This window comes from Spermophilus citellus, assembly GCF_964194105.1.
Source record: "Spermophilus citellus genome assembly, chromosome: 7".
NCBI lineage: Eukaryota > Metazoa > Chordata > Mammalia > Rodentia > Sciuridae > Spermophilus > Spermophilus citellus.
This window is the reverse complement of record NC_138188.1, coordinates 93267826-93285954: the sequence shown is the minus strand read 5'-3', so window position 1 is coordinate 93285954 and position 18129 is coordinate 93267826. Positions and strand designations below refer to the sequence as shown.

General features: G+C 39.1%; 1 protein-coding gene across 5 annotated transcripts in view; it reads left to right on the top strand.

Moving 5' to 3' along the window:
- Positions 1-3056: 3056 nt before the first annotated feature.
- CD47 (CD47 molecule) overlaps positions 3057-18129 on the top strand; it is a 47796-nt gene continuing 32723 nt past the window's right edge. For 4 of the 5 annotated variants that reach the window (XR_014023004.1, XR_014023005.1, XM_081301733.1 and 1 more), the window contains exons 1-2: positions 3058-3273; positions 14405-14752. Coding sequence is in view for 3 of the 5 variants with exons in the window: in XM_081301733.1 (XP_081157859.1) it covers positions 3228-3273; positions 14405-14752 (394 nt within the window). In the remaining 2 variants the exon portion in view is untranslated. Of the gene's footprint in view, positions 3274-14404; positions 14753-18129 lie in introns of all 5 variants that reach the window. The other variant, XM_081301731.1, reaches the window with a different exon arrangement.

Below are 18129 nucleotides of genomic sequence, written 5' to 3'. Positions count from 1 at the left end.
GTTGTTGTTGTTTTGTTTTGTTTTGTTTTGGAGCACCTATATGCCAGGTAATAGGGCAAGCAGTGAAAAAGACTCATGGGCTCTCTCCTTTTATTCAGGAAGGATTAAAAAGGGAAACAGCCACAGAAACCAATCACTTTAACATGGTAACTGATATGGGCCAAACAAGACTAAAACACAGAGAAGGGGCACCTAACTTACACTGGCATTATCTTGAGCTTTGGTCTACTGCATGATCTTTTGATGCAGGTCCACTTACGCAGAAAGATTCATCAGGCCCCGCACAAAGCACAAGCCACTGGACAGCTCTCCAACATGGGGTGAGAAGTATTGTTGAATGAAAATGCACAAAAAGGATACAATCATGTCCATAAATGTTTAGACAATATCATGCCAATACCTACTGTGTTGCAGGAGTAGATGTACTTTTAGAGGGTAGATAAAGGTAGATATATGATTGAGACAGAATGTGGGGGGAGGAGAATTGGTCATAAACTGACAAAGGAGATTGTGGTTGTTTCAGTAACCCTGGAGTCAGGTAGATTCAATACAACTATAGCCCCCTCCTTTAGCTTGTGACCAAGCCTCACTTTTGACATCTATAAGTTGTTAATAGTGATTGTGTAGGAGCTGTACATCTTTTCAACCTTAAAGGGAAAGCTATAACAACTTTGATGGCAGCAAGAAAGAGAGTGCACATGTGCAAGAGCAGTATTACATATAACCCTGGGCAAAGAGAACATGATGGCTCTCTCCCTTTGTTTCTTCATCTCTAACTTGGTGATCATAATACTATTCTAGTTCATAATAAGAATATTATGGAGATTAATTTAGGTAATCCAATTAATGTGTACTACCTATGTTCAAAATGTCCTAATATGCATTATCCCCTCTCCTTCTACCCAATAAACCCCTTACATTATGTAAGTTAAGCTCAAAGTTCAAATACAAATGCCTGGAAAAATTAAAAGGGAAACTTCAAAAGAGGTTAGGTACTGAAGAAATGAGCTTAACGTTATATCAGAGAAGAAATCAAACCTAGGCAGGTTCCTGTGAAATGTCACTCCTGGAATAGGCCGCCTTTGTCCCCCCACCACCAATATGTCCCAAGAGCAGAGGCAATCACCCAGATGGCCTCTCATTCACCTGATTTAAGCCTATTCCATTTTCTGCACAAAAAAGACTTTAGACACATAGCCTTAATAGCTTCCAGTATAAAATAGAGCATCACTGAATCGCTACCTCTGAAGGTTGGGGACAGTCTTTTCCAGTCACTCTTCAGCTTTAGGGGGGTTGTTCGGTTCCAGGGACAGCTGACAGCCTTATTTAGCCAACCAGCTGCTCTGTGATACACAATGTCCCTAATACTCAAAGTCTGGTGGTTGATTCTTTTGTATCCATATAAGCAGCAGTTGGAGGAGAATCGATCAGTTCCTTTGATAGCCTCAGGGTGTCAACGCTGCCATTCAAATCATTACCAACATAATTATTAACCATTGTTTTAGTGAGATGTCTGTGAGACAATTGTTTTTCTTTCTTTTTCAATCATTAAAAAAAACAATCAAATTTCACTAGAGAAATGCTTGCCTCGAGTCACATAGCACATTTATTAACACCCTTCTGTTTGCCCAGTTCACTGTAAAGCCTTGGAAGAGGGAATTCTTAAAATGCTGTCTCTGGTGTTAAAGAATTAATAGTGCTGTGGGGAAGAGGTTCACACACACACACACACACACAAAGTTATATAGTATACTACACATTGCTATAGAGTCAGGGACAGTGGCAATTTTGTTTCCTGAATTTTATTACAGTGACAATGGGGTGTTTGGGAGGATACACCCAGAGTAGAGTTGGAGAAATGGGATGTTGTGGTGGAAAATTGTTTTCTTTTCCAGCAGGTAAGAGAAAAACAACCCAGGGAGTGGACAGGACATGCACCCATTAGAGCAGCCACCAGTGCCTGACTCTTTGACAAGAGAGTTCATCATTCAGGATAAATGTTAGAGGTAGCTTTAAAAGGGCTTTTGCTTCAGGAAGAATGATGTGGCCTGGGTGAGTCAGCGACACTTTCTAAGGCCTTGTCCATACTGTGGCTTAGAGCCACATTTTGAACCCATTTTTCAAGCATGTTAAACTCAAACACAGCTCAGAGTACTGCACGTGGAGAGGTCACAAATCAGTCTCCATAATACCTCTGGTAGGACTGTCTACTATCTGTCTACTCACTATTGAAGCTTGTTTCGGACTATGCCCTGATGGTCCCTGTGGTCTCCGTGTTCACATTTTAAAATGTTCACTATCATAAATGGAACTTGTTCGACTAACCCTGTCCAGAGAATGAAAACACTAAAGACAAAGTCAGAAAGAGGGATGAGAGCCACATCTGAAACCAACAAAGTGAAGGGAGTAGGGCCCAGGAGGACCCTATGAGTTGAAGCTCCCATCCTGCGCGGATCGGGCCACCGCCCTGGCCTCGGCGTGGCGTCCTCGGGCTCAGAAACCGCGCGGGAAATGTGGAGACCCCCTATGCTAGGTGCGCCCTGGGTCGCAGTGGTGGCGTTGAGTGGCAAAGAAAGCGGCGCAGGTGAGAGACAGGAAATGTCCAGGTCCAGAGCCCGGGAGGAAAGAGCCAGGGGCCGGTGCAGGGATGGGCTCCAGGTCAGGATGAGCAGTGCCTGACGAGGCCCCTGAAGCGCGCGGGTTGGAGTGAAAGCCAGGCAAGGAAACGTGGAGCAAAAACTGACAGTGGTGACAGTGGGGCCCTGGACTGTGCTAGAGGCGGGAAGAGAGCAGCGGAGACGGAAGGTGCTGTGAAGTCCCCGGTGAGCCTAGAAACAAACGCACAACCTTCTGTGGCGGACCAGGACACGGACCCGGGAAAGAACGCGGGCGGCGAGACGTGACTGGGAAGCGAGGCGCGCGTCACCACCCGGGAACGAGCGCGGGCCCTCAGCAGAGCGCGCTGGAACCCGACAGGAGCCAGAGAGTAGGGAGGGCGCCGCGTTTACAGCCGCGGTGGCGGGGTGGGGTCGAGTGCGCGTGCGCGGCTCGTGCGGGCGGGGAGCGGGCGTGGGGCGGCGGGAGCGAGCGTGCGCGCGGCCAGGAAGCTGGGGCGGCGGGTCCTGCCTGTGACTGCTGTGGAGGCTGCTGGTCCTGCCTGAAACGGCCGCGGAGGCGGCGGCTGTTCCAGACACCTGCGGCGGCGGCGACCCCCCGGCGGCGCGGAGATGTGGCCCTTGGTGGCAGCGCTGTTGCTGGGTTCGTTTTGCAGCGGTAAGTGGTTCCTGGCTCTCAGCCCTGAGCTTGTCTCTGCGCCCCTACCGCGTCCCCCGCAGGCGTGTGGGCTGCGCCCCCGCAGCGCAGGAGGCTTCGGGGAGAGGGTGGCCTGGGCGCGGGATGCTCCGGCCCTGTGCGCCCGGAGTGCGGACGTGGGAGGGCCCTGCGGGTAATCGGGCGCCCCCTTCCTTTCCTCCTTTCTTTCTCTTCCCCCGGGTGACAGCGGGCTCATCTCCTTCACCCCGTTTGCACCTCCAAATACACATACCGAGGAAGACTGGAAAACGCACAACTCGTAAAATCGCGAACTATAAAGAAAGGGCGCGATCAGAGGCGAGGGGTGGCAGCTGCCAAGGACCCTCTTCATTCGCACCCTCTCCCTTCCTACTTACGTTTGGGGTTTAAAGAGGGAGAGTGGGAGGGCCCAGGCCTCTTGTGATGGAAGTGCGCATTTTGGTGAAGTCGACCAGAAGGGGTTTTGCCCTACTGCATGAGCATCGGAGCGAATGGAGATGAAAAGGACGCAGTTAAGTTTTATTCCCGACCCCGCATTTATCAGAAGAATCTTGTGACCGATTTTTTGTTGTTGTTTTTAATCCAAAAAAAAAAAAAAAAAAAGCTTCCTTGAAACTCTGTTCTCGTAACCCCCACACTTTAATACATTCCGAATTGTGGGTTGAAGTTTTCCCACTTTACTGGGGGAACCGTTTAAAAAGTTAACCAGATTTCGTCTGAAATATGAATACAGTAACCTCGAGTCAAAACACATGTGCAGCAGAGTGGGATTTGGTGTCTTTTGACGTCAAAGGAGTGCCCCCCCCCCGCGCGCGCACACACACACACACACACACACACACACACAGTTTTTGCACTTAATTCTCTTTTTAGAAATGTGTGCTTCCTCTGTGAAAACCGAGGAAGGAATAGGAATTTCGATGATCTACAATGCCTGTCATACTTCATATTTGTACCCTTTGTGAACTTTTGTAAGATTCAGAATTGAGTTTGAGTAGGACGAACAGCAATTGTTACATTTATCCTAAAATGTTAAATTAGTTCGATTTAAAACTGTTTATTAGTCTCAGTGTGTCATTCAAAAAGGCTTGCGTCTTGTAGTTATTTGAAAGATGCCTTTAATTCCCTCTCAAGCATCCTGGATATTGCAGGTATTAATAATCAAGATCTTCTGTTATCTAAACGGTTGGTGTTAGGTGTTTCCTGTCATCATCTTTAGTATGCTTGTTGTCATTACTATCATTAGAGTTAAAATGATGCTGCTTTCAAATACCTGTTGTGTAATCAGGGATCCTTCATATTGAACCAGATATAAATTCATAATAAAATATCACTAATTCATACCATTGTTATCAAAGCTTATTTAAGAGTAAAAAGGGTAAACCATGTATTATTTTTAAAGCAGGGGTCCTATTTTCAAGTAAATGAAAAAGGACTGTTGCAATTGTACTTTGGGGAATAGGCCTTCCTTAGTTATAGTTAAGATCCCATTTAATTAACATTCGTTTTCATACAATTTTAACGCAATCAAATCCCTGAAGAATTCAGAATTTGTAGTATTTTATTGTACTTGTTAATATTAACCTGGAAAAGAAAAACAAGTACAGGCATTATGCATTTGAATTTAAGTGCTGAATATAAATCAGGAAGTGATAGTATTTGTCATAAGATAGAATGGATTTTTGTGTGTTTCTTAAGTAGCTTCAAGAGAATGTGTATTGTGTTAACACTCTCAAAACACAAGTAGTTATAATTCAAGGGATTTGGAAGACTGAATTTAGAATCTAGAGTAAAGAAAAAACATAGCTTTATACATTCATTTGTACTGAAGCTTGATTTTTGCTTTCAGTTTCATTTATAAAGCACTTGTAATCAGAGGCTACTTCTTGGTAACCTCTACCGTTTCAGTGACCTTTGTGGTAAAGGAAATTTTCTCAGATACCTATTTCAGCCAATTAAAGGCAGAATGCAACTCACTGTAATGGTTTACAAGATAGAGAATGAATTGGTATGTTTTCCCCATATGTCCAATTATACTTTGTTTAAAAGTGCATCAACAGCTTCAGTGATATTCACTTACTAGTGAATACAACCTTAACTAAATAATGGCAGTGATGTATATGAACTGTCTTTTTATTGGCTGAATGATTTTTTTTGTTCAAAGCATATATATATATATATATATATATATATATATATATATATATAAAATACATAAAGGGTACACATGATTACATTTTTTAAATCCATTTTTTTTTGTCCAAGTTTAGTAGTCATTTGGCTTGTTTAAGTTAAAATACTTTCTTTTTTTTCCTGAAGAACATATGATTTTTAAACATGGTTGCTGTTTTAAGGAAGCAAACATCCTTATTTATGGGGCCATCCCAGCAGTCTAGAGGCAGTGTGTTAAAGCATTTCACTAGATGCCTAACGTTAGAACACTTGCTCATGCTGTCACATGTGTTTTGGCAGATGTCTCGTCCTTGCCACTGAGGTGTTAATGGAGATTTGAAAGGCCAGGTTTGAAAGATGAAAAGTAGGTGTCCTACCTGCTCCCCCACTGATAACTATTCTAAATCCAAAATAATGCCTTATTTTATCAAAACTAAGTTTGGATACCTTAATGTGCATTCAGCTATAGCTAGTACAGATATTGTTTTTAATATAGTAATAGTCTTTTTGTGACATAATTTTCAGGCAACCATTTTATCTGTCTTTTTCTTTTAGGTTTTGGCTGTTATAGCTTTTTATACGTGATAAAAATTTCTATATATTTTATGTTTTAGCCTAATATAATGCACAGTTGGGTTATCATAAAATTACTTTCGCTTTATATACTAGCATAGATGTTTATTCTATGGTAAAAGAAAAAGAATAGCATAGGTTCAGTTTTGCTAAACTCATGGTAGTATGAGAGAAAAAAATACAGAGCACCCAGGAAATCTGATTCTAATATCCTAGACTAAGACTATAGAACCTGGATTTTCCTTCTTTGTGATTATGTGGAGTCCAAACAGGAATTAGAAGCTTCTCCCTCCTCTGAATAGTTTACTCTAATCCATGGAACTGTTGATAAGATTCAGAATCTGGTCAACCCAAGGTTTCAGATGCAGAACAGGATAATTAATATGCATTTTAAAATACATGTCACACAGGTTAAAAGGCAAAGCAAGGAGTTTGGCAAGTGCATGGTCTGGCAAAACTGCTTCATTTTAAGCAAGTATAAACACACATTATACTCTAAGCACTTTGCAAGGCCCTCTTGGGCATATGCATGAATTTCAGACTGTACTCTTCTTAATAACTTACAATGTAATTTAGAGAGCAGATATATATATATATATATATATATAGATAGATAGATAGATAGATAGATAGATAGATATATTTTAAACCCTCATTGGTAACTTAATGTACTTGAAGTTCTTCATAAGGACATAATTCTGGATGCTACTGACTATAAATTGCTCTGGTTCCTGTATTTCTGGGTTGACCACTCTACTCTTTAAAGGACACTTTTAAATTCAGTGTGGGGGAGGGGGATTGCTTTGAGTCAGAACTAAAAAACTGTGGACACCTCACTATACCCCAGACTTATTTTAAATTTCCACTGAGGAGAGATCTGACTAGATCCCTCCTGTACTTATCCTGATTCAGTCTGAGATTCCAGTTCTTCATGCCAGGGACTAGTTCTGAGGGCAAAATTTATAGGATTCATTTATGGCAGATATCTTTACTCAAGGGCTTTGCTTCATTTAACTTAGCAGCAGCTGGGACTTCTCACCCCATTCCTGAACATTCATTCCCAGCAGATAATTAACTTCCTACTCAACTGCAGAAAATAGTGGTGAGTGGTTGGGACTCCCGCATCTACCCACCCACCATTTACTAAACTGATCCATAATATCTTAGACAACCTTCATCTCATTCTCCTTTACCTAGTTTCAGAAGAATACCTATTCACCTTTCCAAGAGAAGGACAGCCTGTCTACCACTCTTTGATTTCCACCATGTTGGAAACCTGCTCAATGAGCTTAATTCTTCGGTCTTGTATCCCAGATCTTGTCCTCTCCAGTGACAGCTTACCCTGAGCTTGCAACCATGATCAAGTTTTATCCCATATTTAAAAAAGAAAACAGTGGAGAATGGGATAGACAGCAGAATACATCAGTCACTAGAAAGGCAATATGTAAATCAATGGAAATGTAACTGATGTGATACAGCAATCTGTATACGGGGTAAAAATGGGAGTTCATAACCCACTTGAATCAAACTGTGAAATATGGTATATTAAGAACTATGTAATGTTTTGAACAACCAACAATAAAAAATAATAATAAAAAAAAGAAAACAGAAAATCCAAGAAGACACAAAAAAAATTCTTGCCCTCTTTCCAAATTGTCAGTTGTTGCCTTATTCTCTGTGCCTTATCATTGTACCAAATTATTGAAAGAGAATCACTGTCGCTTTTTCTGCTCACATTCTCTTCCCAAATCAATCTGCATCTGAATCCACCAGTCCATTGACATTGATGTCAGTCAAGGAGCTAATAGAGACTCTTCTTTGGTATTTGCAAAGTTATTCTTTTTACTTCTATTTTCTCTCATTTTTCTCACTTCCTTGTTTTGTTTCCCTTTCACAATTTGTTACATAAATATTGGTGTGACCCAAGATTTTATTCTCTGTCACCTTCTCTTTTGCATCAGAAGGACTCTCTGGTCAGTCTTCTTTATGCTGATGACTTCAATTACCTGCTCTGTCCTTGGTTATTCCCAAGTCTTTATGGCTCTGACCTTTCTTCTTAAATTCAAATTCATATGCCTGAGGAAATACCAGGCATCTCTACTTCATTCTACCACAGGCATTTTAATGCCCAGACTTTCAAATATTAAAAGAATATTCTCCCGGATTTTCAAACTTTTTTTCTTTATAGCTAATCCATAAACGAATAGTTAGTTTCACATACTGTTTTAGTTAACCATTTTTAATTTTTCCCTTTTCATCTTCTTTACCTCCCACAACTGACTTCTGTTTGCTTTTTGATTTTTCTTGTCATTTTAAGCCTTCTCTCCAGTTTCACTTACCTGGACTGTTGCAGAAGGCTCCTAATGGATCTTCCTCTTTCCTCTCCCTTCCTGCCCTTACACATCTTTCATACTGCTGGCAGCACTGTTGTTGTTGTTGTTTTAATGAAAATAAATCTGTGTGGTTCCCTATTGCTAATATTATCAAGTCCAAACTTCTCAGCATAAGATTCAAGGATGCCTTTACAAATTTTGTTGACTGACTTTCCAAGATCTTACCTGAATGGTGAGATCTTCATTCCTCTGAGTACATGTAATTTCTGCTCTCAAGAAAGCCCTTTCTTTCCCACGTTCCTACTCATCCTTCAAGACGCAATTTTAACATCACCCTCTAAGATCATTCTTAGGCACATTCTTGTATTTTTTTTTAGGAAAAATAGCATACTTTGTGCATTCATAAAGAATGCATTGAATCCTACTGTCTGTATCCTGGGTAAGATTCTTAGGATGCCACATGAAGACATTGTCCTACCTTCTGAGACTAGTGAAGAAATTAGTTAAGTAGCACAGCAGTAATATTTGATGGTAAGTACAGTGAAGCACTTGAACAGGGACAGTGGGAGCAGTCAGAAGGGGACAAAAACAGTTGAGTAGTGGTAGGGAAAGGGGACAGGAGTGAACATCTCAATGGTGCTTTGGCAGGAAGGACAAAAGCAAACTACAGCTGCCACTCTTGAGCATTTGCTGTGTATGTGAAAGGCACTATAGTGAGAACTTCATGTTCATTGTCTCATTAAATCTGAAAAATCTCTCTGATTTAAGTAGATGGCGTCACTATTCACATTTTACAGATGAGGACATAGAGGTACACAGGTTAAGAAATTTGCCTAAGATTCTACAGTCATAAAATACTTGAGCTGCATCTTGAACCAGGCTCCTGCTCCCAAGTATGTGGTCTCTACTACATACTCTGCACCCAGGGGAGGACATGCACCTCTGTAGTCTGGAAAGCAGCTCATACTCAGGCCTGGAGATGAGAGTGCATCTGCATATTCATGGGTTTGCAAGAAGATCCTGACAATAGAGCATATTTGGGAATTGAAGGAATACAGGTTAGGCTGGAAAGGATCTTGTCTGTATTCCATGATATTGCAGTTAGGACTTATCCTGAGAGGGGGGAGGGTGTTGTTAAAGTATATTAGGCACAGGAGTGTGCATTTGCCTTTAGAAGAGTTATTTTGGGAGCTGTGGGAAACACATTGGGACTCGGATAGAGAAATGTTTGAAGATGGAGTTAGGAAGTAGTTAGGAGGGTATGGCATCATTTCAAGGAAGAAGAGACAAGTGTCTAATTCATTCATTCAACAGACATTGGATTTAGGAACTATTAAATAGGTTGAACCTATCTAGAATTCTCTATGACTAAGGAAAGGGAGGAATCTAGCATGATTCCTAAGTCCAAGTCTGGTTGACTGGAAGAAAATACTTTAGAGAGGTGAGGATTTGAGAGGAGAGGAGAGAGGAGCTCAGTAGGTTAGTGGACTTGTTGACTTTGAAGTTACTGTAGTATATCCAAGTGGAAATGCACAACGGACAGTTGATTGTCCAAGGTCTGCAGTTTAGATGAAAGGCGGGACTTTACTCAGAAGTAAAAGTGTTCAGGTAGATAAAGCCTGAGAGTGAGGGGTAATACTTGGTGAGGGGACACTGTCCCTTGGGAACACTGACATTTGTGGGAGCCAAGGAATAGATTACTAGAGAGAAAGGTAGGATGGGGTAGACAAGCAGGAGGAAAAGGCCCAATGAAGAGATACCATAGAGGACAAGACAAGGAGCTGCCCTCTGGCTCAAGAACCATGAAGTCAAGACAGAAAGGGAACTGTGCACATTTGACTTTTACCTGGGATCCTTAGTGATTTGGGCAAGAGCTTGCGTAGTGAAGCAGTAGGGTGTAGTAGGTGTGGAGGCAGGTGACAGGCTTAAGGCATTGCTAGAAGTGAAGAAATGTGCACAGATTATAATTTTAGGATACTAGGAAAGACAAGCATGTGGGATTTTTAAAAATTGGTGGTTATTCAAGCATTTTTAAAAACATGTACATCTTGTAAATGGAGGAGGGGGATAGGGAGGCTGATAATTACTTTGTGAAAGTCCTTGAGATAGATGGGTTGGAGGCAGAAGTGGAAGCCAGCTCTCACATGAAATTAATTCATATTGTCTGAAAAGTAGGAAGTTGAAGAAGAGGCATGGATTTGGGGATTGCAGGTAAGTTTATAGAGGGGTACTGATGGTAGATTCTGGCTTCTCTGAAGGATTTAATTTGAATTAAGCAGAGAAAGAAGGTTCCTTTAGAGTGTGTGGGATGAGAGAGAAAAGGAAAAGGGTTTAAAAGTTGTTAAGAAGGAGAAAAAATGGACATGGAACACAAGAATAGGTAAAAGATTAAGGGCCTAGACAGGTGGGGACTAAAATAATCTTTTGCTATTCCCTAATGGCAACACTAATTTCCTTTCCCTTTTCTTCCCTCCCTCCCTTTCTTCCTTTTCTTTTTAAAAATATTTTTGCAACACAAATTTTCTGAAAAGTCTGTGATACAGAGTCCCCTCTGTCCATCCACAGCACTCTATCCATGCAGAAAGGACAACAGTATGACCTTTCATGGTAAGAAATACTTACCATGCCCCATATGAGAACTGTAAGCTCCTAACTTATATAATTCCTATATTATTGTCATCACTGTATCATCCCCTCTCCTGTCACAGTGATCATATCAGGTAATTCTCAATAGAAGCTTCTTGCATTTTAAAAATTTTTGAGCTGAACTCTGCTCTGACTACCATGGATTAGAGCTTCACTGCTTTGCAGCTTTTAACCTGCTTTCAGGACTGTGATCTGAGATGGTTTGTGTTGGTGGAGTGTGTTGGTAGAAGTCGTAAGGTCCAGTGCTTTTGGCATTTGATATAAAGCAATTTTTCCTCTTGATTTGCTAATTTTCTTGTACTCTGCATCACTTTTGGTGCAATTTGTCTGCTTTCAGATTTCTGTAAGCACATCTTGTTTATTCAGAATTTCCTTACTCATGATAATTATTTTCCTTTATTTGCCCCCTGTATTTTCTATCTTTTCTTCACTTTGCTGTTTCATCAGAAGGCAACAAGCAAAGGAGAAAAACCCCAGATTAGATCATTTTTCCTACTTAGTAGTTCTTGATATGTGTTTCTAAAGGATGAAGTTATAATTAAGGTCTGGAGTAACATTTTTACACTACTCTCATTTATTACTTATTAATGTAACTCAAATGTAACTCAAAACATGGTTTGGTTTATTCTGGTCAATTTTATTTTAAATTTTACTGACAGCATTTTTTCTACTTAAGTTACTTTAGCTGTGAAAGATGTAATGCAGTGCAATCAGTGCTTTCTGTGTTCTTTACCAAAGTTATTTTCTAAACATAGTTGTGCAATTATGTTGTGTTTAACAACCACTTCTCACCTAGAGTTTTCTCAAGCAGTTTGATAGGATAACAGAACTTTTCACTTTCATTTCTTCTACTAAAGAATGATTTTTTAAATTATTAAATTTTAATATTTTAAAATTATTTAAAATATTACTTTTAAATCTTTTAAGTGATTCAAAAGTGTACAGTGGACATGTCAAATTTTTTTTATTTCACTCATTAATTAAAAAGCAAACTAGTAAGAATGCAAAACACATTTGAAAGAGAGTTGGAAGAGTGAAAAGATTTATAAGCAGGAAGGAATGCTGAAATAAAGTTGCTAATAGATGCAAACTTCATCAGTATCCTTATCAGTAAAACATAATTTTTGGAATGTTCTTTTCCACCAGGTGGAAATCAGTTGCAAAACAAAATTTATTTGTATCTCTTAGGATACCAGTAATGTGCATTACAATCCATTTTCAACAACTTCTGGAATTGTAAAAGAGCCCAAAGTCAGTGAAAGACACTGGTCCTTATAGACTCAGACAATTCCAAAGGGTCTGATAGACAGTGCTCAGCACTCCACTGAAAGGACACCCAGTAATCTTTCTGTCCATTTCAGATTCTTTCACATATTTTTTGACACTTGCCATCTTTTGTAATTCCAACATCATCACCCCTTTATACACTGTGGATTCTTCCCCTCCTTCCTTCTCTCTCAGGGGAAATAATTCACAACTCTGAGGTTTTTGAAGAATGCAATTTGAAGTCCAGATTTTGCCTGGAGCTTCCTAATATCTGGGTGGCTAGAAACAGAACTAGAAAGAAGTGAGCTGTGGACACCCACAGGTCTGCTTCAGAGAGCAAGTTCCCCAAAGTACAACAGTTTGGACCAGTCAGAGAGGGTCCAGATCATTACATTAAAATGCCGCACTGTCCAGTTTTTATAGTGTTGCCCTTTATTTTTACAGCACAGAATTGTTTAGAGAGCATTAGCATATATATTTTTTCCTTTGATGTTCACCACAGTTTTATGAAGTTGCTGTGAAGTTTTTGTTTTGTTTTACAGTGCTAGAGACTGAACCCAGGGCCTATAGCATGGTTCACAGTGCTCTGTCACTGAGTCACATCCTCTACATCCCCAGTCCCCAATGTTCTTTTTTTTTTTAATCTTTTTTTTTTCTGTGATTAGGATTGAACCTAGGGGTACTTTAACACTGAACTACATCCCCAGCCCTTTTTTGAGACAGGGTCTTGCTAAGTTGCTTAGGGATTCACTAAGTTGCTGAGGTTGACCTCCACCTTGCAGTCCTTCTGCCTCAGCCTCCCCAGTCTCTGGGATTATAGGCATCTACCACCATGCCAGATCTTTTTATCCTCTTACGTATAGAGTGAACCAAGGCATAGAAAAATGAGTTACTTAAGATTACATGCCAAAAAAAAAAAAAATGACAGACATAGGGTTTGTGCTCAGTTTATGAACACCATCCAGGTCATATTCAATTCTGCATCCTTGTGTTCAATTTTTTTCATTGGATAATAACTATGTTCTTAGAATACTAACAACCTAAGCCCATGAATTTTGATTCTAATTTATAGAGATGAAAGACATCTTAAGGACAAACTATTTACACTTCATTTATATTTGTTAGTGTTTTGCTGAGGAAAAAAAAAGTACCACTTAGATAAAAGAGTTGATAAGAGGCTGAAGAACATGGAAGATAACTAGTTTCTCCACATTGTTATTCATTTTAGTTGTATACTGTAGCTACTGGCAATTTGTGCCATTAGGAAGAGTTGATGGAATACACCCTGATCATTAACAATATTCGCTCTTGGTTTCAACTTGTTTCTTGGCTTTTAGAGTGGTTTATGGTTTCTAAAAGGAAGAAATACCTATAATATACATTTGGAAATTGTTGTTCTGTAGATTCAGTGAAATATAGAAGTGGGGAAATGCCATTCAATTGTATCTAATCCTTTGTAAGGCTTGCATACAAAATGTCTGTTGCTGTCTAGATTTGCAATGGGAAAATTGCCACAGAGAATTTTGTTCTCGTTAGTATTCTAAGACTTTCCATCTTTGTGGAAAGATGTGATTTGATGTATCCAATTTACTTTGTATATTAAAGTACAGTAGAACTGCCCCTCTCCTTTTTCTTTTAGGAATGTAGCATAAAGGTAGAGATAAATTTTATATCAGTTTAGCAAGCTATATGTAGAAGAAGTGTATAGCAGTTGAGAGAATATAGTATTCGGGTTGATTTTTCTCTTCAAAATTTTCCCATGGTAAGGACAATACTTTTCTACATATATCAATAGGCAGAAATGATTACTTCAAAGCTTTTAAAGCTAGATGACTATACCTGCATGTTCCAACACAGTTGCTGAATTTATTCCCAAGATGCATGGTAATGTATACTTTGTATTATTGAGTCTGGATAAAGAAAAAGTTACAGTGTCATCTACCAGCTGTGCAAGTTAATACCAAAATAATCTGTTTTTCACTTTACTGTTCTTCCCTATTGCTGCACTACTTGCTTAAATGAACCCTGGAAGCTTTGCGCTTATTTTAAGGATTTGTAACATACCTAAGATTTATAGTATAGAATTGTATAATTAATGAAATCTTTTTCTTTTTCTTTTCCAGGTTCAGCCCAGCTACTATTTAATAAAACCAAATCAGTAGAATTCACCTTTTGCAATGAAACTGTTGTCATCCCATGTTTTGTTATTAATGTGGGGGCACAAAACACTAACGAAATGTATGTGAAGTGGAAATTTAAAGGAAAATACATTTTCATCTATGATGGAGGCCAAGACAACGCTACTATGGACAGTAACTTTTCAAGTGCAAAAATCGCAGTCTCAGAATTACTTAAAGGAGATGCTTCTTTGAAGATGGATAAGCGTGATGCAAAAGTAGGAAACTACACATGTGAAGTAACAGAATTAACTAGAGAAGGTGAAACAGTTATAGAACTCAAATATCGTGTTGGTAAGTAATATAGTTTGAATATGGTTTGTCCCCTTTGAAACTCATGCCAAAACTAGATTGCCATTGTGACTGTTGGGGTGGTAGGGCCTCTAAGACATGATTGATTAGGTCATTGAGAGGGATTAAGGCCTTTCTTGAGAAAATGAGATATGACAAAAGAAGTCCCTCCCTTTTTCTTTTGCTCTCTAACACACATTCCACCCTTCTTCCATGTCATAGTGCAATACCAAAAGCAGAGTAGATGCCTATACCATGCTCTTGGACTTCTCAGTCTCAGAAGTATGAACCAAAATAAAGCTCTGTTCCTTATAAATCACCCAGTCTCAGGCACTCTCTTATAGCAACCGTAAACAGACTAAGACAGTAAGACCTCTATAATAGCTTCCTCTTTGTCCTGCTACAACTGTGATCCTATTAGCACCGTGGGATTAGGAACTCCTTTGAACCAGAAAGCAAGCCATTAATAATGAATGTTAGTATAATGTTTACCAGCTTAAGACCATAGTTTCTATCTTATTTGCTCTGCTTTAAAATTTTCCACAGTTTTAAAACTCATCAACTGATCATTCATTTATTGTGTGGCTCTCAAATTTTTGGTCTGGGGACTGTTGTATTTGGTTGATCAGTCCTGAGACATCTACTCTGCATTTCTGTTTACTGTCATCAGAAGTACTTTGTTTCATTTGATTAGTTTTTTAGTTTCTTTACAATTATTAGTTTCAGTTATTAATTTTGTTTTGTAACTTTTCACTTTGACCAGGGGTTGACAAAAACAACACAGGAAGCTGTGCTTCCTCTACAGAGGATGAGAATCTAGATATTAAAAGTGAGGTTATCATGGGTGATTCCTTTCCTTAAGGTTCTCAGTGCTGAGCCTTACTTAGAATAATATTTGGCCAAGATGTGGGGGAACAGGGATCTAACTTAATTGAATTTGTGTTTTGTTCATAGCACGATTCTGCCCTCTTTGCCAAACTGGGTTGTGTGAGGCCATGAAGTTAGCTGGAGTATACAGTGTTTTTGCTATTACTTGCTATGCTAGCTTATTTCTTCATCCACAAGAGAAGGTTTTTTTTTTTTTTTGGCTTTACATTTTTAAAGCTTTATTTTGCATCACCCAACATATTGCTGATCTTGGGGTTGACCATACTTTGGGATGGGATCAGAACAGTTCATTGGATCAACTAGTTTCTTTCTATTCTCTTTACCCCACTGGGAATGGGGTGTTTAGCTTGATGAAGTATTTTGACATCGCTCAGGACTGGGAATCAGCATCTTACTATTTACTACATGATCTTGAGAAGTTGCTTCATTGAGTCCAAGTTGCTTCATCTCTAAAATGGGAATGAAAATACGTAGATACTTAACTTTTATGTGCTCTCCAGGATCTATTGAAGCCTACGTGTTAGAAGTTCTCTGAAAACTAATGTGTATTACAAGTGTTACTTGTTTTCCTGGGATGTTCATATTATAAAGGTATCAGGTTGCTGAAGCCAGCACAGAGTATTGTGAGAGGGATTTTGCGCAGGAGAAACAGTCAGGGAATGGCTCAGAGTAGACAAGATTTTGGAAGGCTTTCCTGCTCAGAAATCTTGCCTACCTTGTAATTTTTACTACTGATATTAATATGGACAAAGGAGATTTTTTTTAAAATGTAGACATTTTAGAAGGGAGCTAGTCAGTCAGTCACATACATTGTGAGTGCCTGGAGGGAGATGATCTAATACCTGATTGAAATTTGTCTGGAGTAATGAAGCGTTTCATGGGAGTGAAAGAACAAATTCTGAGGGACAGTAACTTTGGAGGCAAGGTAGTTCACTGAGAGGAAAACTGAAAACTGGTAAGAACCAAGACCTAAAAGGTCAGAAGATAGAATGAAAATGAATGGTAAGGGAATACCAGTATCTGAGATGAAGACAAGGTTACATTTTGCATGTCATTGTTTTGTTTTTCTTTGTTTTTAAAATACCATGTAAAAAACTTATTTATATGTAGATGAGAAAGTATTATTTTATTATAGAGAATATAGAACAATTTACCAAAGGACTGAAACATTTGACACCCATTTTATTTTTTAAAATAATTATTGATTCACAGAAAGAGTCAGAGAGAGGTGCTGTGTCCCCCTCTTCCAGTCTTCCCTAATGGTTATATCTTGTGTAACTATGGCATAATATCAAAAGCAGGAAGTTCAGTGTGTTTGAGTGTTTCTCTGTCATTTCTACACATTGTTCTTGTGTAACTATCACAGTCGTTGGAATGGAGAGAGCTATTTCATGAACAGGCATCTCTCTCATGGAACCTTTTATGGTCACACCCCTACTTCCATTACCCCTAATCTGACAAGCACTAATTGGTCAGTGATATATAAATGCAATCATTTGATAGATGACTTTCCAATATTTTGGCTTTTATCATGGAGCACAGTGCCCTTGAAATCCATCCACATTGCTACATACATCATTACTTGGGTTCCTTTGTTGCTTTGTTTTATTTTTTGTTTGCTCCCCACCCCCCACCTTTTTTTTTTAACTGAGTAGTATTCAGTGGTATGGATTTATCAGAGCTTGTCTAGCCATTCACCTATTTCAGGACATTTGGTTATTTCTAGGTATGAGTTATTACAAATGAAGCTGCTATGAACAATTGTGTACAGGTTCTTGTTTAGATATACATTTGGTTTTGCTGATCCATTCGTAGAAGTATGATTACTGGGTCATATGGTAAGTGTATGCATAGTTTCCCAGAATGGCTGTTCCATTTTACATTCATTTTACATTATCAGCAATGTGAGTGACCTTGTTTCTCCACATCTTAGCCATGATTTGGTGCCACTATTTTGTAACAGTTTTTCTTTGGAAAAAGTAAAATATTCCTCTGCACCAAAAGGTTAAGTAGGGCAGTACTCTTACTTGGGAATATACATTTGTTGTAATAATGATACCCATCATGTAGACTTCAGGAACTTAGGCATTAGAAACTATTTTTACTATAATGTGTTTTTGTATGTGCAAAAAAAAAAATAGGTATAAATGAGGAATAGAAATCATTCAATGAGAATTGAATTCCACTTAAAGAATGCAGGTTATGGAGACTGTTCAGTGTTCCCTTTTCTGGATCATGAGGATAGAATATGTGCAAACATGGTCTATAAGACATGATTTTGTAGACCTCTGGTGCCAGTGGACAGTACAACACTATGGAAGGAGCACAGTTCTTGAATTTAGAAAGCTCTTTTCTATAGTCAATTTTTCTAGCTTACAGAACTCAAGAGAAGAAGTTCAACCTATCTGTCCCTCAGTTTTCTATTAGTACAGTGAGGATACTATCTCAATTACAGGAATGCCTGTAAAAAATAAGATAATATCTCTCTTGCT